Here is a 25,989-nt window from a genome sequence, read left to right on the forward strand (position 1 = left end):
CAGCTGTTTGGCTTAATCAGTAGCACAAACATAACAAAGGTGTTTCTTTAGAAATGAGAACTTTGCTGAAAATAAATCTTCTGAATAAATTACATCCAAGCAATAGGCTGTGCTGCAGAATGATATAAAAAGAAGACTTTCCTCAAGATTTTATTTCAGAGCTATTTAAAATTTAAATCTAAATAACAACTTTGAGTAATTTTTCATTGTTACATTTTATGCAATAGCAAAAAATCTTTAAATATGATTCTTCATTACAAAATTAGCTGTTTTGTTCTCCAAGTGCTTTCAGATCAATTAAAATACAATAAGAGCAAAAGCAGGAATTGTTTCTGTTATAGACAGTATTAATTGTGGTGAGCTCTGGGTGAAATGGAGATGACAGAAGTCGAAACTCAGAAGAGTTAAGAGCTTGTGAGGGACATTGCTGAGAGCCCACAATCTATAAAAACTATGCTCCCAACTCCTTTTAATTTCTCACCTGCTGTTGTTTGTCACACTGACTGTGGGCAGCACACACATGCCTTTCTTGGCTTTCTGTTTGGATCTGCCTTTGAACTTACATGCTCAACACAGTTTCAGGGGGACCCGGCTGGTGTCAGCAGCACACACAGAGGTATTGGTATCTAAGCACCCTTTTGCAGCAGGTTCTCACTGCTGATGTCATTCCATTCCCTACTGATGTTAGTAGGCAGTTTCTGGTCTAGACTGAGCTTTGCAGTTAATGCCAGTGCAGTTCTTATAACCTAGCTGCAAAAAACTTGTTTAGAGAAGGCTGGTGAAGGTGGTGAAAGACATGGCCAGTGTGCTGGGCAGCTGAGCTCTTGTTAACACCTCCAGTGGGTAGTGATAGCTGTCAGAAAGGTGCAGCAGGGAAAAGGCTGTGCAGCAGGAAAAAGGGATTTATTGACGGAAAGATCCTTGTTGGAAGCTCCAGAACTGCCTCATGCCTGGCCCCATTGTGGCTGAACATGCCTTGCACAGCACTCAGGGAGCCAACTGAATGGCCGCAAGGCAAACTGGGGAGCAAAGATGACCCCCTTCATCTGTAGCTGAACTTCACCTCCCCCTTTAACAGCATATGTTTTCTTTCTACCTACAACCAGACTAAAAAATGAAAGGAAAAGAGCTGCAATGCAACTTCCAGCTTTAAATGGCTCAACATCCATCCTGAGATGCTTGATCCAAGTTTCTCTTTAGGTTTTCTGCACTTCTACTAATGCCACACCACTGCGGTAGTGCTCTTCCTATCCTACAAGAAAGAAGCATTGTGTGGTATTGACCAGCTCTGACTTTTTAAGTAGAATACGCCAATGCAGTCATCCTCTGGCTACAAATATCCATGGGAAGAATAGATGTGTCCTTTAATAACAGAGAGAGTGCTTAAAAAAGAACATTTTATTGCACTGTTGCCTTCACCACAGTGAATTGCAGCATTTTTATTTTCCTGTATTTATTTCATTGAAGTGTTTATATCACTGTGAAGCAAATATTTGCTTTCAAAGGTCACTCATTGTATCTCTCTTCCTCTGGGGAGATATGCAGGTCTCTCTTAGACTTCAGTATAACCCCATAAGGATATATAATGTTCTTGCTATGAGATTCTTTATTGCATCTGAGCACTACTAAAACAGCAGATGTAGAATTCAAAGTATAATAGGTAACGCATTTCCATTAGCCAGTCTTTCTTTGTATTTTTCTTTAACTCCTAGTCTGTTGTACTTTTGTACAAGCGCTGGTATAACATATAAGACTGGCTCAAAGGGAATTTGATGTAAGTCGCCCAAGTCCCTGAAGTTCCTTGCAAAACTAGAAGACGCAGAGCACATCTTGGTACATGACATACACAGTTTTTGGTAGCAACATTTGGGCTTCTGTCTCCTTTTAAGAGAGCACCATGTATGTTTATGTGTGAATGCAGAGGATTTCCTTTCCCTTTTCTGAAATGGAAAACCCAAGGTCCTCGTGAAAATTTGAGCTTGCATTTGTATATACAATTACTGCAAGCATAAACACAAATTGACTGAGTGTGTGCAAGTGGCTATAGCTTCTGTAGCAACTTTTTTTTTTAATCAAAGTTTTAGTTCTAAAGAGCTTAACATATTACATCACAATTTTAGTTTTCTGATCTGTCATCTCTGCAGTGACTATAGACAAAACAAAATGTAGTTTATGTTGAAAGTACAGAGCACATTTTGGAGAGTTTATTTCCAGTTATGTTAGAGGTTCCTAAGGCAATTACAGAATTTTGATCCTTGGTTCAAATTAGCTTGAATGAGAACAGAATGAAAACTATTAGCTACTATCAAAAATAGAAATTCCACAAGGAATTTATTATCCAGAGTTCTTATATCGTATCTTTGGCCTGTACTCATTCTAATAAAACAAGAACAGGTTTCAGTGGGTCCATGACAAACCAATACCTTCTGCTTGTGAAAGTCTGTCCAGTAATCAGTGAGATGAAATCTGTTATGGTTTACCTTGTCTTGGCCATTCCTGTAATCATTCAGTATCAATGTTTTAGTACATCAAGAGGACTATATATAGGTGTTCCTAAGAAACACCATAGGGGGAAAGCTGTTAATTGGTACTGCAGAGAAATCATTCCCTTTAAAACAAATCTGCTCCCTACAAGATTTTATTGACAAGAGGGCTTGTTGTTGAAAATTCATGACACTGGAATGGAATTTCAGCCTAAATGGGACTTTGCAAGGAAAATCCTATCTCTAATCTGCCCTATTCCACATTTTAAACTGCAAAATCTGCAAAAAAAAATAAACCCATTCCCAGCCATCTGCAAAATGCATGTAGTTTATCATACTGTGTGCAAATCAGTAACCTTTATTGATTCTTGTGCACGGTTTTCTATTAAATAAGGTTGAATCAGCACTGCTGCAGGGCACTTTCGTTTATGACTAAAACTTGATGTAAAATGACTTGTACGGAAGAATGCTTTTTGCTGTTTCTCAATTCATTCTAAGTACTTTACAAATACCAAACAATCTCAATAAACCTGTCAAGTTTGGTCACTTGCTACAAAACATCTTTCTGGTTACAACCTCTGACATTTTTTTAGCTTGATGCAAAATAGGATGCATCTGTCACTAGGATGCCAACTGATGGCTCTAACTAACCAAGAAGGATAGCGCTAAAGAAAAATAACGAAGTTTCTCCACTTTGTTTCTTTTTCGAATGACACAATGCCACCACTGGTTCATGATCGTAAATTCATAAGTAAAAGATCAAAGGTCAGGCTGGAATCTACTTGAGAACTGAATGATCTGTGCAATTTTTATTATCTGCAGTGACTGACAAACATACTGTTATTATTCATTATTGTCAGTAGAAGCACTCACCTCACCTTCATTCGCTTTCAGGTCTGTAATCCTTCAGCTCACATTGGATATGCCTAGAGACTGAACCAAATCCCCTGTTAGCATCCCATCCTCTCACTGATGCATCACCTCCCACTTCACAGCTAGTAAAATGCTACTAGATAGACACAACATAGAACCGGTTTCCTGCCCCTCACAGCTATATGTATTTACCAATTTGATCAGTCCCAAAGTCATGTCTAAATTTTCCTGATTTTTGCTAAAGCTCAGTGCTGCTTTTCTGCCAGCACAAGTGTAGCAAGGGATCCAGGCAGTGGAGAATGTTTTAGCCAGATATTCTTAGGTCCACAGACTTAATTCTGATATTCTGTCACAGAGGCTCTGCCAGAAATATTTAAATGCTGAGTTTTGCCTTGATCTGCTAAAAACCACAGTTTGTGAAGCAGTGACCAGTGCTACTGCCAGCCTGCCAAGTGGGACAGGAGTTCGGAGAGCAGTTCTTTACCAAAATAACTTCTTTTTATTCCAGCTGAGCATGCTCCATTACTGATCAGGAGCAGTGTCTTCCTGGAGCTGTGAAAGGGCAACACAAGTGCAGCAGCATGGTGGGAAGGTTGGGGTGGCCTTGAGAGTATCCCCACATTTCTACATGCCCTTCAGGAGGAGACCAATTCCTGGGTCATCTTTTCATTCTAAACCTCATAGTGTGCCATTTTTTGTAAAGCTTATTTACTGCTGTTTGTGAGCATCCTTGAAGTGTCTGATATCAGTCTGAATATTAGCCATGAAATTAAGCTCTGTTTGCACCAGCTGGGGCTGCAGATGAGTTGCTTAAAGTTGGTCCTTTGCACCGCTGTGACCATGCAGCTGGCAGAACTGGGTGGGCTTCTCCAGTGTACATTTGGGTTCCTAAACATTCTATGACCCATCACAAAATGTCAGTTTCCCTTTGACAAGGATGTGGCAATGTGCTCAGTGATGAAAGTAGGATGCTGTGCCAGTAGCTGCAGGGCTGACTCTTCAAGATGGATTTCTTTCTGCTGTAGCTTCAAAGAGGAAAAGCAACCATGAGTGAGGGCACAGCTAATGTGAAAGCATGAAGGTCACATATTCCCTCTTAGATAAGAATAAAAGCAAATCCATTGCTGAAGCTGCAGAGAAAAAGCAAGGAGCTGTCTGCTTTCCTTATACATTTCTAAGCAAACAGGGCATGATCCAGGAAATATCCCTGCCACACAGCTGTACCTGTCCAGCCCATACTTCTGATGGAGAGCACTGTCAAAGTGAGGAACAGAATAATCTCTGAAGGATTATAACTTCCATTTAAACAGAGCTATTATTACGAAAATTTTAGAGCCAAGCTCTGCCCTGACTTATCTTTTTTCATAAAGTCTACATGTATCGCAAAGACAGGACAGAAAATAGCCCCTGGGATTTTGCCTTCTTAGAGCAGCTTTGGTGAAAGGGGCTGCTTTTGTCCTCTTTCTGTAATTGAGCATGATGGCATGTGCTTTATGGCTGTTTATTTGCAGTCCCTCACAACTTCCCCACCTCCTCTGCACCTGGGATTAGGTTTTCCTGCAATGAACAGATCTAACATTCAGTGAGCAGTAATTTGCAATGTGCCATGCTTGAATCAAGCAAAGAAATAAACCAGTGTTGTTGTTATAAAGACCTGACAGATGGTAGGAGGACCCGCCTTTCTTAATCAAGTCATGCTTAGTAATCAGAGCTAGCTCAAATTTATAACAAAAAGAAACCTACCCAAATGAGGATTAATGGGCTACATCCTGATCTCTGGTTAGGATGAGCTCAGTGGCGTTGTTCTGTATTGAGAGGGATAACAAAGACCAGAATTTGACCTGCTTTGGAGAGAAGTTGAAAATACCAGTTATGTCCTGCCATCACTTCCCCTGAAATGAAGGATTCTCCCAGTAGACGACTTCTTGCAGTCTAGTTGTAAATGTTATTACAGAGTTTGAACTATAGCATGGTGGACAAATCATTAGCCAACAAAAATCCACAAAGTTTCATTGTCTTTAATTTCATTGCACATGTATTAGCTAGGCAGCCAGCCCTCCAAGCAATGCAGCTGAAACACAGGACGTGAGGGGTTGACATGTAGCCTTGACCTTGACCTCCTTCACATTAAGGCTTTTAGTTCTAGAGAAGAATGAATGGGTCTCAAGACTGTTTCTGGTAGCAAGTAACACCTCCTGTGTCTCCAGTTTTGCTATGAATAGCATTTGAAAGATTAAGAAAAAAGGAAGGATTTTCCCAAAGAGCATGACAAGGATACATCACGTTCTTTGAGAGTGATTAATAATATAGGAATAAAGCACCACCTTGAACAATCCTGTGTGGTCTCTACTATGTAGGAATTGCTATCTAGAACAAAAGAACTTGGGTGAGCATACTAGTGTAATAAAAGCACTTTTGTGGGACTGACATTTAAGCACAATTCACTTAGTCAGGGAGCCTAACCACACTGTTTCTTTTCCTTTTTGCTGTCTTCCAGGCTCACAAGCAGCTGAGCACAAATCCTTGATCTGCAGCTTCCACAAACACACCCACAGCTAAAATGGCGGAAGACGCTGATATGCGCAATGAGTTGGAAGAAATGCAGCGGCGTGCCGACCAGCTTGCTGATGAAGTGAGACCGATAGCTAAACAGGAAACTTGGGGTTGGGTTTGGCGTGAGAGGCACATCCAGAAATAGGAGCTGATCCGGCAAAGGATTTCTAGAGCCGATTCTGTTTTCCATCAGCTTTACACTGAATGGAGAATTGGAAATTAAATGAGCCAGGGTAAAATTTAATGTCATGTTTAGTCTAGATTAAGGCATTTATTGATCTTGAGTTTGGTTTAGGTATTAGAGTCTGCATCAATTTGACTAGCCTCAGAGCAAAAGAAGCATCAATTTAATATTTTCTGAGGATTCCTTCAATTTGCCAAACCTATTAAATGTTAAAAGTCTGTCTTAGCTGAAAACCACAGACTTTATTTTTAAAGTGGAACACCAGCTGTTCCAAGCAGTACTGCCGCAGCGCGTGAGCAAGGGGAGTGCAAACCTTAGAGACTGCAGCTGCCTCGAGATGTGGTGGGAACTGCTGCATTAGCAAGCTGTAATGCAGAGCTGAAGATGAAGAGATCACCAGTACCCTGCTGATGACCTGATTCTGAGGGAAGGCAAAGAGTGCAGGAAAAAAATACTGCCAGCATGAGCCTGAACATTAGTGTTGGAAGGTGTATCTTGCCAAATCTAAGTGTTTTTTCCTCTGGTTTTTTTCAGTCGCTGGAGAGCACTCGTCGAATGCTGCAGCTTGTTGAAGAGGTAAGGACTTGCATTTCGTTTGCACATCTGTTGTGAGCAAAAGTGATGGAGACTGACACTGGAAGTGGCATTTTTTTAACTCACATTGCTAGAGCATGGTCATGGCTTTATGTGCCGCTCCATCCCCCCTTATCCTCACCCCCCACAAGGATCATTCAAGACACTGTGCCCTAGTTGCAAATGTCACACTGCGGACGGGCTGCTGAGGCACTGTTTTGCCCCTATCTAAGCACCCATTGAGACAGGCTACTCGAGATAAACCAAGGAAACAGCCTCTGAAGGTGACATGTAGTCAGGGACAAGTAGCTGAGTTTGCTGCAGAGCTCCTGAAACCTCATGCTGGCACTGCTCTGACATCCTTCCCATAACACTGTGAGTGGGGAAGCTGAGAAAGGCCCTTGATCTGTTTGCCCTGTTATCCCAAAATACTTTCTTCTCTATAAACACTTGCAGCTATTGGTCACCATAGCATTTAAATGCCACTTCTTTATGTATCTCTGAAACATTAGTATTTCAAGGCTCATGAGATATCCTAGATTGACAGCTTTGGAAGAGGAAGTTAGCTGATTTTCCACAGTGCCAAGGAAGGGGACCTGGACTCGGCCCTCACAATTAATACAGCTTATACCTGCCTGGAGGTGTCACTCCCAGAAGGGAAAAAACAATTCAGTCAGGTGGCATTTCACCCTCTTCATAATAAAGGGTTTTAAAAGTTGGAGATTTCCAAACTCGGTTTAGTTCAGAGTGTTCAGCCATCAGGTGGTGGAAAACTTTGCTCCTGCCTGACAGGACGCATTATTTTCAAACACCATGTGAGCCTTGGCTCTGGAGCTGGTGACATTTTTAATCAGGGTCATCAGCACTGACAGTCCCAGTACTCCTGACAACCAGAGGAGTCTCCAGCAGAGACAACGGGAAGAAAATTATATCAGGTCCCACGTTCAGGAACAAGCACAAGCTGAGCCGTAGGCTTCATGGTCCTGAAATCAATCACAATGGTGAAGATCAATGGAATCCAGTGGAAACAAAATTAAATTTCTGTGTACAGAGAGACAGAGAGATGGGTCATTGAGCATAGTCAGCATCACTTCTCCTCCACAAACACTTCAGATCTGAGCCCCCTGCAACGGAAACCTGCTCTTGTCTCATGAGTACAATCTGTTTCCTTTTTGATGCTCAATTCCCTTTCTAACCATTTCTAACCATCACTTTATGTCAACTCTACGCTGGATGCAGGTCCTGCTGAAATCAATTCAATGACATGGAAGAGAGTCTCATACGGGTGCCTTCACAAACACAAGGCAGGAGAGCCTGCTGCCCCAAAATGCCTGTGATCTAAATAGACAAGGCAGATGATGAGTGGGAAGAAAGAGAGGTGCAGGAAAGGGAAGTGGTTTGCTCAGGGCCAAGCCATCAGTAAATATCAGCCCTGTCTCTCCTGAGCCGTATTTGTGTGACCTATGTACTGCTTGAGTCCTCCTAACATATTGAACCAGCATATTGTGAATGCCACTGGAATTTCAGTATTAAATCACAGCAAATGGCAAAGTGGGAAGAGAACTGGGACTGCTGAATTTACCAATTAATTTATGTAGGACTGTGGCGCTTCTTGGAAGGGCTCGGCATCTCTCTGGACCTGGCTTTTATTCAGATGCTACAATATCTTCCTGTCTAAATAGAGAAGTTTCTAAAACTGGCACTGAGTAGTCATGGGAATTCTAAAATGAGCTGAATATTATTTTTCCTAACGTGACTACAAAAGACCTTTAAAATTCTTCTGTGGTCTAAACAGCTGGTTGATTGCTCCGATCCCATTTCCTAGCTAGTTTTAAAAGAATGCAGCATTTAGGGAGTGAGAGATGTTATACTGAAAGGACAAATGGTGTCTTTGAAATCGAACTCGCACTGCTCTGATTTAATAGACCCCAAAAATCCAATTAGACTCTCTTGCTTAGCAGAACCTGTCTAGTCTGTAGAGATAGAAAATATTCTTCCTCAGTGAAAGAGTGTTTTTTATTCTGTTCTCTTGATACCACAAATCTGCTATTCCTTACTTAGGAAAAGAATGCCTCCATGTTTAAGCATTATTACTACATACATATTTATGGATTCCTGTCATGGTTGGCTCCACTCTGTTAGATATTAGGAAAATAGAGAGTAAACGGACTGACTTGGCTCAACTCTAGAGACAGAAGAGTGCTGTAGGGAAACCCTATAGCTGTACAAGTCATCCTTAATGCTGAAATGTAGGTCATAGCCTGGGGGAAAAAATCAATGTCCCCAAAGGACTGTGGCTTCCTTGCTCGAGAGGACTAGGTTGAGCTTGGAGACTAAGCCCTGGTGTTATTCCCAGGGAACTTTGGCAAGGAAAACCAAATCTGTTACTGTTTCTTGTTTTTATAAACCAGCTTTGCAAGAAGTTGATTTTGTTAGTCCTAGACCAATAGCGGAAGCAAGAAGAAGCAGTGAGTGGCTGTTGTAAAGTAGCCACTGCTTTGTGCCAAGGCAGCTGTATACTGGGATGGTAGACTACAAAACTCACTTTGCTCTGTGGTGCGCAACATACCCATGCAACACAGTTACATTTACACCGACCAATGCTTACTTGAGCTACTCAGGTTACTCAGTGCTGTAAATACCTATATTTTATGGTGATGCTGTGCAATGTTTGGGCCAAAACATAAAATAGAAATGAACTGAGGCAGGAGAAGTGAAACTAAATACACAGTTTGCAGCTGACCTTCTTGTTCAAGCTTTTTACCTCTGAGCTGACTTCATGAAATGCAGAGTAACACATGAAAAGGAAAAGCCATGAGTCTACTACCATCTTCCAGTGGAACCACCAAGGTCTTTAAGTAAAATCAGTCACTGTAGGATGGAAAAATAGATGATTTATAGATATGAGGCAGCAAGGGAAAAAATGACAACTAGATCAGTACTGCAGAAAGCCCAGCAAGAAAGCACTTAGCGACACATACAGACAAATGGTCTGGTTTGTACATTTAAATCCAGACAGGACTGTTTTGTCCTCTCATGTGCTGGGGGTGACAGTCAAATTTACTAACATATCAAAGCTGAAATAGTAAGCTATAAAATGTTTTATAACCTCATGATGCTGCTCTACGCAGGACACTGAACACACAGTATGCCATTTTACTAACTTCCTTCATTTGTGATTGGGAAGTGAGTTTATCCCAACATTATTATCATAGTCAAATGTCCTTTAGTCTGAAGAATACAAGAAAAAATATTCTATTTCTTTAGAGTTTGGTCCAAAGCTTGTCAAAGCTAATTTGAAAAATCTCTTTGACACCATTAGCCATCAGAACAGTTCTGCTCAGAAAGAAATACACATCTGGCACAGGAGGATGCAATTCATAATTTTGGTCTCAAGGATTAGACCCCTTTGTCTATGTAAACCAGTGGAGTAGCACTGGAGTCAGGGTCATTGCAGTAGATGACCATCAGGCAAACAGGATTCAATGGCAGGGTCACAGATTTGTATCAGCTGAGGATCTGAACCACAGGGTGAATTGAGAGGCTGAGAAGTAACATGGCTTTTTAATCAGCTACGGAGAGACACTGAAGCATTAACAAGTTGACAGTGAATTTGGAGTGGGAGCTGAGGAAATGCATTACTATGGATGACTAAAAAATGTTTCTTTGATCACATGTTTGTCTTTAGGGTGTTGACACTTCTTTTTAATGTCTCTGGGAACTGTTAGCAATGTCAGCCTGTCCTGGTACATAATTGTCCATATTAATTTATTCAAAACAAACTCTATAATCCATATCGATTAAAGCAAAACTTTTTAGCAAAATGGAAGTTTATGTGTTCTTCACATAACTGAGAGTGTAGATCTGTTTTTCAGGGTATCTTCTGAAATGCAGAAAAAGCGATTTCTAGAATTTGGATTCTCTATCAGATACATTATTCCCTTATACTGTTAGGAAAATCACTCCTTGGGCTAACCTAAAGTTGGAGTAGCTGGCTTTTGTAGCAGGCATGGATAGGATGCAACAAACTGTGTTTCTGGAGGGACTGATGGGCCCTTTGAGAAGTCATTCCAATTTTCTTCCTAGATTTATTCCCACTTGGGAAATTGAGTGACATAACAACAATAAGAAGAAATGATATAGCAATGCATTTCCCCCCCAAAGCGCTGGGAATGTTTCGTTGCTGACTTGTTCTGAGTGAAACCCTCACAAAAAAAAAAGGGTTTAAAAAGCTGTTACAGAAGATTGAGGATAAGGTAAATTAAAGCCTCCAAACGGGTTCCCAGTTATGCTCTTAAACTGGTTTCACTGAAGCACTGACAGGTTATACAAGAGCTGAATTAAGCTCAGAGTTTTAAAATCATGTATTCTGTCTTTCTGATCAGTAGCTTAGCTAGTGATCCAGTGGGGAACCTGGGCACGTGGCTCATAGAAAGTACATTGAACCCAAACCAGTACTCCTTGTTGGTTTACCTAAACACTAGAGCTTAATGCTACTGAAAAGTTGAAGGGCATCAGCTTCCATAAACTTTAGGGGGTCTATATTCACGGTGCTGTTTCATCTAATGTGATTCATTTTTAAGTTGAAAGTGATGGTCTCCTGCTCTGAGTGGTTATCTTGTGTGCAAAGTTGGGCAGATCTTTGCAGAAAAATGGCTGGCGACCCACAGCAGTCTCCATCGAAATCAAAGTCTAGGAGGACACATTGGCTGACCTGCTTATTCCTAGAGTCAGGGCTGAGTATGTTCAAGGGCTGCATGGGAAAGATTATATATTTTACCATCTACAGTGTATCTGCTTCCTGGATAAACAGAGGAACTCCAGAGCTGTCAATTTAATGCCTCAACAAAACCAATTCACGCTGTGCTATTTTCTTCTAAAGGACAAGAGTGTGAGATGTTTGCTGTACCCCAGAAAAATCCGGTGGTCCAAATTCTCTCAAGTGCAACAAGAAGAAAAGGGGAATAAGAAGTAATTCTGTAGAGAGAAGGCTGTTATAGTTTTAAGACCTGGATTAGAATGGCATGTACTGCATGAACTCTGTAGAGTCCTATGAAAGAGGCATTTTTCTTCTTTCTGGCCTGAACTACCCTAAGCAGCCCATTTTTAAAGAATCCTTATTTTGCTGCAAATTAAACAGATGATCACCTGTGCAAGGGCTGGTAGGTCTTAAGAAATTCCTCCCTTGCACAAGAAGAAAGAAAGAAAAAGAAAGAAAGAAAAAGAAAGAAAGAAAGAAAAAAATAAAGAAAGAAAGAAAAAGAAAGAAAGAAAGAAAGAAAGAAAGAAAGAAGGAAAGACAGACTAATGCTGGTGACAGTGTACCATCAGCACACATTTCCATAACAAGACAGACCTTCCTAGTTCTACCTGTTTGTGGTTTCCCACGTAGGATCTCACTGATGTAGGTGAGCACTGGATGTGGGTGGGAAGCCTTCCTGGGCCCTCAGGACAAGGCAAATCAAAGCATGGTCATCAGGTCCCTGCCCTGGCCATGGCTTTTCTGGGAGCCTGTTATCAAGGTTTTATGACTGGTAGTTGTAAAACATATTCTTCTGGGCTGGCATTTTGCAAACACAGTCTTCGTCACCTTCTGTTACACACCTACTAAGCAACCAGTTTGAGTGTGTCTGCTCCCACTGAGATTAAGTGTCCTGTGATACTTTCAGTGCAGAAAATGCCAACATTGTCTGTGTTCAGGCCCCACTTGTGTGGCACATATCTTCCTCTCTATTCCTTTAAATGAAGAGGGTTTGTAGTTCCCGGAGATGGCTCAGTCTGTTGTCACTGAGGGTCAGTTACTGAGTGTTTCTCTCCTGCTCAGACATCTGGATGGTGAGCACATTTTTAGAACAGTTCTTATAGACATGTTTGGTTTTGAGCTATCTAAAACATCAGTCACAATGGAAATACAGAATTTCTAGGAAAGTCTAGACCTGTTTCAAATGCACAAATGTGATTATTTTTTTTAAATTGGCTTTACATGGTTAATTTTTTGTGAAAAAGCTGAAAATCAATGCTTGAAAGAAGCTTGGAATAGGAGGAGATTGTCACTTGATGTCTGAATCACCTCTCATCTCAGTCAGCATCTTTTTATTAGCTTCAATATGATTAGACCTCAGATGCACACAAGTATATTCAATGCACAACCTTTAGTATTTTCACATTAGTATTAACGCTGTGGCAGGCTGCTCTTAAGAGATAGAGTATTGGCTGATAAAAGTAAATGGCACCGATAGTCAGGTAAGTAAAAGAAAACTGCACCTCTTTCCCTCTGTGCAAAGATTTAATATAAGATACAACCCATAAGGTCTAATTGCTGAGTTCATCTCTCAGCATAGGTCTTACTCAGGTCACTGGACATCTTAGCTGCATAAAAGCAGTTTGCTCAGATGTTAAAAACTGCAGGAAAACAAGGTCAGAGGGTTAAGGAGCAGTAAACATTTTTGACCCTACTATGTTTGATTCACTGAGAGCCAACAACTATCACACCACCAATTGCAGGTTCCAGTATTTAGAAGGGTCCCAGGTCAGACTGCACTGTATTTAGTCAAACACAAGATGACTCAAGACCCAAGAAGCCTTCTTATGTTTGCATGAGGTATGTGTTTTTAAAATCCATGCACATCTTTGGGGTAAGACATCCCTGGGTACCAAGAGCATAGAAAGAGCACAATAAAAAGCTATTGCACATCCAGTGCTTAGCAGATCTGACACCTGCCCCACAGAAAATGTAAGATAATTAAAGGCAGTTTCCTTACTTTAAATAGGCAAATCTAAGATCTTGGACCTTGAGTTTCTAAAGGTTGCAAAGCTGGCTGGGATTCGAGTAAATGCAGTATGAGCTTGAAGGGAGAGAGAGCAGCAGCTGGGTACCTGGCAGATAGCTGACCCAAGGGCAGTAGGGTGCAACAGACCATGGGGAGAGGCAGGAGGCTTTTTGTCTCCGCCTGGCAACTCACACAGGGTTTTTTTAAAACGAGGGAGAAAACCTGGCTGCACACATCTGACATTTTTCCCAGTTTCTACAGCGATGTAGACAGTAAAGACAAGAATGGCAGTGCAGGCAAAGAGAGGCAGATGAGGAGAGCGCAACAAGAGGCATCTCATATGTGTCTTGAATTGAGCACAATCCTCTTGAAGCAAAGCAGAGAAGCACCAGCTGCACTAGCCAGACAGCCCTCAAGTGTGGCAGAGAGTCAGGCTTGCAGCTGAGCCAATGTGGGCAGCCTGCTGCCAGCCTGCCTGGGAGCGCCCTGCCAGCATGGACTGGGCAGCTGATGGCCAGAGGCTTCACTGCTCCCAGAAAAAGAGACAAGTGATGGCAGTCTGCAGGGCAGTTGGGAGGAAGGATAATATTAAGTCCTTAATTTGCCTCAAGGAGAGGGAGAATGGCCTGAAAAGCAAGAGGGATGGTCAGGACTCCAGGTTTCTGTTACTCACATTCTTTTGCAACTGTGGGCATCTCCCCTGCCCTCTGCAAAATCAACACCACCAACTTTATCTGCTTCACAGGGGTATGGATGGCTCTGTGTTCATTACAGTTCAATAAAGCTAAATTACTGCTGCACATGTCCAGGTAACTCCATGTTTGCAAACTGTCAGGTTACAGAGTGCTTACTTCACGTGTTATTGACATGCAACAGCCAGGAGATTGTTCATGCCATTAATTATTCACAGGTGTTATCACTACTCCAAGCAGAATGCAACTAGTTTCCCCTTTGTAATTAAAAAGGAGCTAATCTGATCTGTGATACAGCTTAGTATCACAGCATCCCAGAAACCTGAGACACCTGATCACACCCTAGAGTGATGATAATGCATGCAAAAACTGTACTTGTGAAAGGTGCTCTGCTGCTAGTTCAGGCAGGTGGGAGCTCAGAATTGCTAGGCTTTGCTCAAACCCTGTATCTAGCAATGCTGATCGTAAGACTCCCACTAACCTGTGGGAGCAGGGGCAGATTCAGCATGTAGGTGTTTTAAAAACCTGACCTTCAAGCTTAATCCAAAGTTCAGTGTTGCTAAAGGTGTCTGTTGGCTGAAGTAAAACTTGGCTCAAACCCATATCTATTAGATGTCTGAGCCAAAAAGTGTGGCTTAATCTTATTAAATTTTAGCCCGATTTAAAATGGATTTCCTAAGTAGGTAAGCTTTCTGACTTCTGTGTTGCAAGGGCTATGTACAAACCACTATATCTCCTTCCCAAACATGTTTGTGTCATATCTGTTTTCCTTGGGAGTTTCTCCTGTGGGATGAACATACACATGCAATGTCAACACCCCCTTCTTCCCTTCTTCTGCTTCAGAGAACTTGGAGATGAACCCGCTCTTTTTAGAAACTACTCATGTAAAATGATTATTTTAATCTCAAGGTCCAGGACTTCGTGTTTTCTGTGGCAGTTCAGTATCCCAGTGAATCCTGAAGGATTGATGGTACAATTGAGAGTACTTGGCTCCTTATACATTATCCAGGCTCATAAGGTCTTTGGACTGTGCCACCAGCCCCTTATGACCTTGCCATTCCTTTCACTGTTTTTCTTTTGTCTTCCTATGTCCCGTACCTAGGGCTGAGTGTTCCCTCACTGATCACTCTTTCTCTCTCTCTCTCTTTCTTCTCCCCGCCCCCCTCCTTACCTTGCTACCACTATTGGGATGTAGAGTAAAGATGCTGGTATCAGGACTTTGGTTATGTTGGATGAGCAAGGAGGTAAGTTCAGATTGCTTCAGTAAGGAAGTATAACCATTCTCAAAGTACTGTACTGACTGTGTGCAATCCTAAAAATGAGGGCCACAAAAGAGGTGTGGTTGTGCATGAGAACCCCAAAACCTCTTTGCCTTTAGCTTCATTGTCTGACAGAGGAATGTACAATAGCTGTGTAAGAGTCTGTACTACTTTTGATCTGTTTCCCGTTAATGTCAAAAAGAGCCGCAGGCTGAACTCATCCAAATCATCATTTTTTTCAGCAAGCTTTGGGTCAAGATCCAGCTGCATGATGAGAAGATTTGCCTACATAAGTGTAAAATCCAACATTATTTACGCAGGTGCTATGTAATTTTCTCACTTGTTTTAGCCACAAATGAAAGGCATGCAAGAAATACATCCCAAGAGACGGCAAAACAGGCTTAGTTTGTGCAAAATTCAGTTGCTTTTTGAATAGAAATGTCAGTAAGGATAATGGGAATTTAAGATTAAAAGCTATGACATGATCAGCTCATTAGAATTGACCATATAGGATCTTTCAAGCCTAGACAAGTTCCTGTCTGTGGATGACAGTGACAAAGGCAGAGCTAGATATATCCAATACGTTCCAGGAAATTACATTTTTGCCCTTCATAATATTACAAAGAAGTATGGAGCTCCCCCTCTTCCCTGCCCCCCCTAAGCTAATAAGTCTTTGTTTGCTGCAGATCCACAGCATCAGCAAAATGGTGTCTCCAAAGAGGAGTTAAATCAACAGAGTCTTAATTTTTGCTACTCTATATCAAACCACTCCTCATAAAGTCCTTGTTATTATCTACTATGTGGCATGATACAAATCTGCATTAGGAAATGTTTTCTACAGAGGTAATGCTGTATTACTCATCAAGCCCAGGCAATTATTATAAGCAATGGTATGACATTGTTGGGAAATGGACTGAAGAACCTGACAGGCCCTTTTCATCCATAATGTCTCTACCTCACTGGTGCTGAAATGAATGGAAAGTAGTAACAAGACCTAAACAGAAAGTATTTTCTCCTATTTGCTTTTTCTATGTATGTCTCATTCTTTCCCCCCCACCTCCCCCTTTAGGGAAAAGAATTTAATCTAACCAAATCTTGTCACATCAATTTATCTTGACAAGAAAAATATTACAGAGAATATTTGGTTGTCTTCAAATATATTTTTTTTCTGAACAGTAAAAGAACTATCACTGAATACAGAAAACCAGAAATTACTTATGTTGAAACAAATATGGCACCTGTCTAAATAATGTGTTTTGTTTCAGAAGTGAATTATACTGTTAACATAAATCAAAAATATTGTCAAAGAAAGTCCATAAATACCCAGTTGCGTCTTGCAATGTAATTCACAAGTAGATAAGCAGAAACTTTAGTGGTTCCAATAACTTCCCTTGTGTTTAGTCTTGGGAAAATATGTTTCTGTTCTTTAACTGCTCTTTTTCCACAGATTGCTAGTGGGTTTTATATTGTTTTTAACCCTGAATTTCATTTTTTATTTTGGAGTTCTACTATTGCTAAACCTCTGTATGCAAAAATTGTCCAACTAGCTCTCTAGTCGTGCTAGGAGGGACAGTCGTCTGTGTGAGCCAAGGAGCTGAGACTGGACCCACTGACCTCTCTGAAGTCCAGGGAACTCAGTATTAAACTCTTATTGACAGTGAAACCTGAGATGTATATTGTATAGCTAGAGATGGAGTTAGTCAATAATTACAGAGAAGAATCAGACAATTTGAGAGCCTCTTTAAATTGGTTATGGTCATGCTTTAAGTGGTTCAGCAAATTTAGCCTGTGACTATACAGTATGGGTTTCTCAAGGAAACAACAATGCTACAAACCGTGGGTATATTGTAACCATTGTACTACGCTAAATGTTTAATTAAGTTTTGTCCATTTTAGCCATATGTAGCTGTAATAATTCCTGATATTATTATTTTTTTAATTTTAGCAATAAAGGAATTATAGTATTGGGCAAAATACGCTAATGATGACTTTGAACCCTCTGTAATTAGTGCAATGTGTGCAACTGATGGGTGTCTCAGCAGATAATCAGATTAAGCAAGTAATTTGTTAACACTGCCATGTGATCTCTTTTCAGCTGACTGCACAAGTCACTTAAGATTATTAGGTGTTAAAATATACAAAAAACATGACATTGATCTTTCCAGTGGGAGGCAAGCAGAATATCTAATCTCCACAGTTGCTTGAAGCTCTATTTCTAGGTTTCCTTACAAAATTGCTTGCTTTGAAGTCAAATAGACTTTACAAGGAAAACTTCTTTGATCCGATCTCAATCTAAATAATGCAAAGCAGAACTCATTTTCTGACATCAATAAGCAGAAGTCTTTGGGATCATAAATGGAAATAAGTCAATATAATTTTACAGTACTAGGTATTTATACGATAAAGCCAATGTGGCTAGCTCCTGTTGCCTGAATGTTTAGCGCAGCTGTCCACATAGCAGACCACAGAGTCTGTTATAACCCTTCACAAGAGCTTTCATTACTCCTGTTCCACAGAGAATAGGACTGCCATAAAAACTAGAGACCTCCTCTAGTGCCCTTTTAAGTCACTGGGAATTTGAATTGGCTTTTGGAGTACGCCCTTTGCAATACCAAGAGTTACTAATTTTTGAGCCAGATATTGTCACCCAAACCAGTTCAACACAGTTCTTCCCCTGGGGAGCCCACAGGAAAGAGCTAAGAGGTTAGATTCTCCTTGTTGAGATTTTTTTCCATCAGTCTTTGCCAGACCCTATGTGCATCCATAATGTTTACATTTCTTTAAATCTGGCCTTGAGTCCAGCTCCCTTAATTATTTAAATATAAATATGTACATAACACTTTAAATTAAAATATTTGCTTTTCACACTAAAAATGTCATGCTACAAAAGATTATTGAGCAGTGGCAATAACTCTGCTTCATTAAATAGGTATTTGAAACATGCTAACTTAGAAAAATACCAATACTTGGATGTATGTTGGTTAAAAGCAGACTGCAGAAATTAAACTGATAGTACCAAGTAGGAACATGAAGATAAACCTGAACTGCTGATATAGGAGGGGTCTCAGAGTGGTAGCTCTCTTCCTCCAAAGGAAACTCCCATCACATGGGAGTGTTAGCAGGCAGAGAAATTTGGGCCTTGAAGGACATTTTTTTGTCTGATGATGTCCTCATGCAGCTTATTACAAAAGAATGTTGTGTTTGTATTCCAAACAGGGTGGAGGAGAGAAACTTTTCCAATAATAACAGTAGCAGCACAGCCATTTTTCATCTAAAACAAGATACAGGAATAGCCACAACTTTGATAAGCCACAAAGAAAATGTCAATGCAACTGAATTTTTCTCCCTGCACCATGGCAACAACAAATGCACAACCTGCAATACCAGCAAACATAGGGAGCAGTTTAATCTACCCAGTTGATCTGCACTCTAGATCAAATTGAAGTATGGAGATAAAACTTGCAATAACTGGGCAACTCCACAAGCAAAAGTGTTGTCACCATGTGATGGTACCCATGCTAGCTGACTTCTGCTGTTTTGCAGGAGTTGTGAGTTTTACGGTTTTGTATGAGTTATGGCTGATCTGCTTCTATGGCACTGGAGAAACAACTGCAGTAAATACAAAGATAATTACCATTCCTTTCCCTCAGCGAGCAAAATCATGGCCCCTTGCACAGGCCCCTTCTCCGGCTTATCTCCTATTCAACAGCTACCACGAAAATTGATAGACAGCCAGATGCTAAAAGCAGAGTTGCTAGAGGTGCTCCAAAAACACCTATAAGCTGAGCTGATCACAGTCAGAAATGGTTTGCTAATTAGTGGGAAAAAAAAAAAGGTACCTATCAACTATTCCAGGTTCTACAGGGAAAATAGTATTAATTATGTTCAAAATGTAGTGCAGAACAAAAGACAAATGAACCCCCCACAAAAGGAGGTTGTGCCTTGTCTACTGTTATTTTTAGCCCAGCTACATGTGGGCTCACAAGCACTCCCCGCCAGCTTTCTTCCATTTGTACCTGGGCTCAGCAATCCCTTTCACAGCGAAGCGAGGTCAAGACTCAGGATTTCTGAAAAGGCTGTGCTAGAAATGTAGTGTGCTCCAATATGATTCTCCTTTATGGAAAATGGGATCATGGAGTACCATCGCAAATAGTTAATCTTTTGACTCTTTTTCAAATTCAGCCCTCTTGTATGCAATTACGATTACAATGTGTTCTTAGGTGTCCTTTTTTTTTTTCTTCTCTAATTAAAATTGTCCTTCGTGGAAATTGCTTCATTGCACAATACTCCAGGCCAAGGAGCCAGTTCCCTTCTCCACAGGCATTTAACTGACATTCAAGCACAGGACTCATCCCAGACACTAGTCAAGAAACTTTTGTTATAAATTACAGATGAAGCTGCAAAGGTGGAGCAACACCACACTTGCCCTGTCCTGGTCCTGCATTCAATGCTGTGCAAGATGCTTTTGCAGCTGTTTTTGCTTGAGACACCACAGGAGCAGCTGAGAGATGTCCTTGCTACAGTTTTCCTCTCCCAGCCACTTCCTCAGATCAGTCACAGAGTGGGGATTTGCCAGGCTGGATGTTATGGAAGATCCTGGCAAAGACCCACTGGCAAGGGGCTACAATGCTACAGTATAACTAACAGGACTAGCTTATGGTCCCTCAGTTGCCTATAGTTTTAGCACAGAAGTAATTCATAAGTATAACTATACAGGTAAAAAAATAATTCTTGTTTGTATCCTAAGACATGCCATTAGTTTGCTGTAAGATCTGGAAGAAGATATATGGCCACTACATTTGAATCAAAGTGACATTCTCAGACAAAAAAGGGTATCAATATGCCAAAAGGCCTAATAATTAGCAGAGCTTCCAGGAAAAAGAAAAAAAAAAAAAAAAAAGAAGGAAATCTCAATAAAACATACCACTGGTGGTTGTCTGCTTCCAGACAACACTAATTCTCTTATGTATCGTATATAAGATATAAACATATATATAGATGTAGTATATTCAAACCATACTGCAACAAACTATCAAAAGATGTTTAAACTCTGACCTTGAAGTGCTTCTCTAAATGGGGCATAAAACCCATGATCTTTTCTAGGTGTGATTTTTCACAGGTTCATGGCAGTATATGCTCGCAGACTGTCTTCCCTAAAACTTTTAATATAATACAAAATTTGGAATAGGAAAGATCGATGAAAACAGACATTAAATTAACCTTCTGATAGCCATCTGATTTCTTACCGGCAGTGATTAATTCTGGGCCAGATTTTAATATCAGTTATACCAAAACAAATCCAGAATGACCCCATTAAGTCAATTCCTCTATAATATTTATGCCTCAATAATTGTGGTTAGACTTATAAATCTGTTTCCATGCCGGTGGGACCAGATCTTTGACAGGTATAAATTGGTGTTGCTGATGAAGCCAGCATAACTACACCAATTTAAACCAGTTAACAATCCAGCCCATGACATTAACTACTAGTAAATGGTTTCAGGACCAGCAGCCAGCTGTCCAGACTTCTGGACTACAAATATGACATAGGCTTTTTACACTGATGAGGTTTCCTTTAATGGAAGATAAATTAGTTGTGGGTTGCTTTTCTATTCAGAAATAGCATAGGCATCACACACAAATCCTGAAGCGGATAAATTAAGTCAGGTTCCTGGAGAGAGCTATAATTTAAATGAAACTCTTTGAGTCATGTCAGATATACTCTTCAATTAGCATTCATCTATTCAGACAGAATAGGAAACAGGTAAGGAAAGTTCAAAAGGCCCTACTACATGCTTGGCTCCAGAGAATGTGCATCTAAGCAAGGAAACATGCTTAGACTGAAAGCCATCAATGGTATCCGATCTAGGACTGATCCCTGCAGTCTTACCTGGCATTTTCTACTGGCCAGCCAAGATAGAGAAATACTAGCTGCAAAATCAGTGGAAGAAAAGTCAGTACCTCTTGTCCCTCCCAGTGCCAAAATACATGTGGAAATAGCCTTAACTGACAGCCCTGAAAACCAGCTGGGCTCTGCTCTGCCAACATGGCTCTCACAAGAAGATGGTGGGAATCTATGACAGAAATTTAGCAGTTGCCATCATGCTGCATGAACCAGCATAAAAACCAACTCACACTCCCACAGCTGCTTCCCAGAGCAAGAGCACGTGCCCAATTACACAGGAGCAGGCACTCCTGAGTTAGTGAGGAGCAGGAGCATTTAGAGAAGTATCACCTTCTACCACATGCTCACATTTCTGATGATATTGGCAACTGAGGCTACAAACATGAACCAAAGCTTCTACTAAAGCCTCCCAACTGAAATGTAAAATCACAACGTGCATTAAACCAATCCAACATTGTATTTCAGTTTCTTGGCTCAGCAGTATAACTGGCAGAACTCGTGCAGCGTCTCTCAGGTTTCCTTATTAGTTTCTCAATCCTTTGCTCACATCATATGTGCCCCTTGTAAAGGACAGTACCAAGTAACTCTGATCCTCTAAATGTATCAAAAACTCCTGTGGTATCAGGAGGCAGGCACATCCAGCTGAGGAGAATGAGAACTGACAACTGAAAAGCAGATGAATCTCGCAATACTGACATGGCAGCTCTCCTCAAAGCCCAGCCTCATGCAAGAATTAAACAAAGAGCACAAGTTCAATATTTGAATTATTTCAGCTTGAATAATTTAGGCCAGGATTTTCACGGCCCTCTAGGGGTGAGATGTCCATTTCCCATTAAAATTAATTTTGTTTAATTAATTTTAATAGGAATTTGGTATCCAAATTCCCCAGAAAGCTTTGAAAATCTAAATTTCAATTGTTATTAGAAACCCAAGTAAGAAAGTAGGCCTATTCATGTTTCCAAATTAGTCAAGAGGAGTTTTATACTGACGTCAATATGCACACGATTTTTTTTTCTAAAACGCTTTTTTTTTTCTTCTTCTGGATAAGACTCAGTCAACATCAGAGATGACATTAAATGCCTCCTATAACCAGTGCTCTCTTAGGTCCTTTCGTTAGGTCTAATTCTGTGATTGTATATTTTCTATTCAATACAGGGAATTTGGTGTATTTGGTTTTTACTGGGATTGCTTTACTTTGCCTCTATAGGAACAGTTACAAATTTTAATGGATTGAAATGAATGAATTGAATTGAAATGAAATGAATTTTAATGAACTGAAATACACTCGGAGTAATTTTCTCATCCTGTGTAATACTTATTTGGGTATATCCCTCCTGAAACAAATGGTGAAGCTTTCCACCCCTGTAAAATGCTGTTGCTACCGCTGACTCCACATAAGACTCCTGACTCCACTGGATCTATATTAATTTACATCAGAGGAGGATCCATTCCTACAATTTTACATTGTGGCATTTTGTTCTTCTAGGCCATTTTCCCCAGCTTTAATAGTGAGGAAATTAACACATCAAATTATTCTGAACTACCAAGTCAGTAGAAAACCCTACATCATTGTCAGCCTTAGGTGGAAATAAGCCAAATTCTATTTGATGCCAGTGGAGAGACAGTGTCTCTATATGGCTGGTTACTGGGCTTGGTGCTTCATAACTTGCCCTGGAGCAAAGCAGAAGTGACCCCACTGAAGACTTGAGTCTTCACCCAATGCTTGTTTTTGTAAGATCCCTTGGGGACAGAGGCAAAAACCGTCACAGCCAGTGGTCCTCTTTCACTGAGCATCAGGCTCCTGGAGTGGTTGCAATTGCTCTGTGTTCACTGGGGTTACTCCTGATCTTCAGCATCCATACCAGAAAAAAAACCAGCCCTGAAGCCATACTCAGATTAGAGATTAATATCCAATGCAAATCAAAGTGGCAGGTCTCAGTTTCCTCAGCCTCTGGAAAAACAAGTACTTGGACACGGATCTTAACAGCTCGCTCCATCTCTGGTACTGTTACTACCAGCTCTCTCACTCACTAATCAAAGCAATCATGCTGCCCCAAACCACCTAATTCCAAGGCATTTGTAAGCATAAGTAACTGAAGTATTTTCCATGGAAGGACACCTTTTCTCTTGTATTAACATACATAAATGCAAAATAATAACACTATCTTTCTTTCTCTTGGATGTCATTGGTGTCTTAGTAAGTGGATGTATTGTATTATGTTTCTGGACCTTGAACTTTATAACCCTTCCTTTCTACATCATTACATCTTGTTTTAATTAATATATTTCAAACAAACTCCTCCTTTGTTTTGCTCTTCCCATATTAGTAAAAAAACATCTTTGGCATCCATTGCAGCATACATCCTTTCAGCAATGCATCACCTCAGATTAATGCATTGTAATGTCATTATTAATTCAGTTCTACATGGTCATTTTTCATGTTCTGTTGAAGACAAAAGCAAACAAACAAAAATACAATTCATTCCACACTGTCATCCCTTTGTCCTGACCAGAACAACTCGATCGTGTTGAAGAAGGCATGAACCATATCAACCAAGACATGAAGGAGGCCGAGAAAAATTTAAAAGATTTAGGGAAATGCTGTGGCCTTTTCATATGTCCTTGTAACAAGTAGGTACTGGGTACCGGCTCTGCTATGTGGTGTCCAGTTTTTTTTGTCACAGTGAATGTCTGAAGTTTTTGTCTTTTTTTTCTTTGTCCTTTTCCATCTGCTTCATTCTGTGGGGATAAAATACTTGTGTTTAATCAGAACAACTGGAACGCATCGAAGAGGGAATGGACCAAATCAATAAGGACATGAAAGAAGCAGAAAAGAATTTGACGGACCTAGGAAAATTCTGTGGTCTTTGTGTCTGTCCATGTAACAAGTAGGTGCTGCCTGCCTCATCTCTTTGAGCACTTAAGGCTGATCCCAAAGGCCTTGTGAAGCTCATCCTTGCTAGGCACATGGACAGGATGAGCATGTGGCATGCAGAAAGAACGATTCTGGTTCAAATGCATTCATCTCATAGCATAGAGAACTGACTGGGAATTACTGTAGTTGCATTAAAATCAGGCATACTGCAGTGAAAGCTTCACTGTTGACACCTTTTAATGGTAAAAGTTTCAACATTTTACACAAAGTGTACTGAGTGGTTCCATTTTCCAGCAAACAAAAACACTGGGGCTACCTTATTCCTGGAGAGCCTAAATTTTGAAACATATATTTACATACAAGTTTAATGAGAAAAATAAAAAAAACCAAAACCAAACAACCAAAAAACCAGCTGAAAAAATTCAGAAGAGGTCGTAATAAACTACTCAAAATTCTGGATGAAAATCGCATGTTTTTTCATTGTTCAACCGAAATAGCCCTTGATGAGCTCTTGGAAGAGACATGATGTTTCACAATTGGAACACAACTTGAAATGGTTTTCATCCTGCCATAGGCAACAAATTTGAGAAATCCTGAACATGCCAAATTTCTCTCATTTGGGTAGCACGTACACTAAACAGAAATGTTGAAATGCATCGAATTTGCTTGCATGCCATCAGACTTGAGCGAAATTGTCCTCCCAGTAATGCAAAGCTTGTTTTAAATGCCAAATGAAAATGTGATGTGCGGTTATGTGGGTGTAGGAAATTGGGGACAAAGTGGACCAACCAGAAGTCCTTGAGGAATAGCAAATCCAGCACACAGTGAGTAGGCATGCAACCAGGCTACAGTGAAAACATTCATAAATGGTTGGCCAGAGATTGGGCAGGAAACAAAGCAGAGTGCAGTTGTTTGGTAGTATTGTGCTCCCTTAGTGAGTGGCACAGATATTTAGTTCACTGCCAGGGCCTGATCCTACCATGATTATCAAGATCAAAGGGAAGACAGCTGTCATAGAGCTCAGTGGATATTTTGTCAAAAATCAACACAGTAGGACTGGGTTTCTGCCTTATCAGTCACCATTTATTTTGAAGTTAATTCCCTTGGGACACAATACAGATACAACCTTAGATTAAAAAAAAAATAAAATTAATTTTGCTCCTGTACCAAGCCACAATACTTTGCTGGGGTAAACATTTTGCCTAGAATATGAGTACTATTGCCTTGGTATGCACAATGGGAGAAAGAGCTACACACACACACAGAGCCTTAGTCAGTGGGACTACCTGCAACTGATATCAGCTGTGCTACAGGCTTTAGCCCTGCTGTCCTGCACCAGAGAACCCAGTGCAGAAGAGCTGCAGGCACAAGAGCATGCAGCAGAAACTTCACATCTCCCACACTCCAGAAGCTGTTGCAGGGTAAAAAGGAACACTGTTCTGGCTTGCTCTTCCTGGAGAAATCTGGCATAATGCCTGCATCAAAAGTTCACCCTCAAAATACAAAAGATTCCTATGTATTTTGCAGGAATTGTCATTTTTTAGAGCAGCTTTAATATTCCGTACTGTAGGAAAGGCTGCTCAGAACTGACAGCCAGACCTGTGGCATGTATGGGGCTAGCACCTGATATGTAGCCTTAAAACATTTACCACTTCACTGTGATTGCAGTATCATGAAATCAATAGATGCAAGAACAGAAAGATACTGCATGCATTTGATGTGGGGGACATTAATTTTTAGAGGTGTCTCTTTCCTGCTTTGAAGCAGTATTTTGACCTTTGCAGTCTGTAGCCAGATTTCATAAACCAGCACTGCTAATCAG

General features: G+C 40.6%; 1 protein-coding gene across 3 annotated transcripts in view; it reads left to right on the forward strand.

Annotated features, from left to right (window-relative positions):
- Positions 1-25,989, forward strand: part of SNAP25 (synaptosome associated protein 25) — a 66,133-nt gene that overhangs the window by 30,018 nt on the left and 10,126 nt on the right. For 2 of the 3 annotated variants that reach the window (XM_040612098.1, XM_040612095.1), the window contains 4 exons: positions 5,854-5,988; positions 6,628-6,669; positions 15,324-15,372; positions 24,063-24,180. In XM_040612098.1, coding sequence (XP_040468032.1) covers positions 5,917-5,988; positions 6,628-6,669; positions 15,324-15,372; positions 24,063-24,180 — 281 coding nt within the window. In that variant the 5' untranslated portion in view covers positions 5,854-5,916. Of the gene's footprint in view, positions 1-5,853; positions 5,989-6,627; positions 6,670-15,323; positions 15,373-23,805; positions 23,924-24,062; positions 24,181-25,989 lie in introns of all 3 variants that reach the window. The other variant, XM_040612097.1, reaches the window with a different exon arrangement.

Source organism: Falco naumanni, chromosome 12 (genome assembly GCF_017639655.2).
Source record: "Falco naumanni isolate bFalNau1 chromosome 12, bFalNau1.pat, whole genome shotgun sequence".
Classification (NCBI taxonomy): domain Eukaryota; kingdom Metazoa; phylum Chordata; class Aves; order Falconiformes; family Falconidae; genus Falco; species Falco naumanni.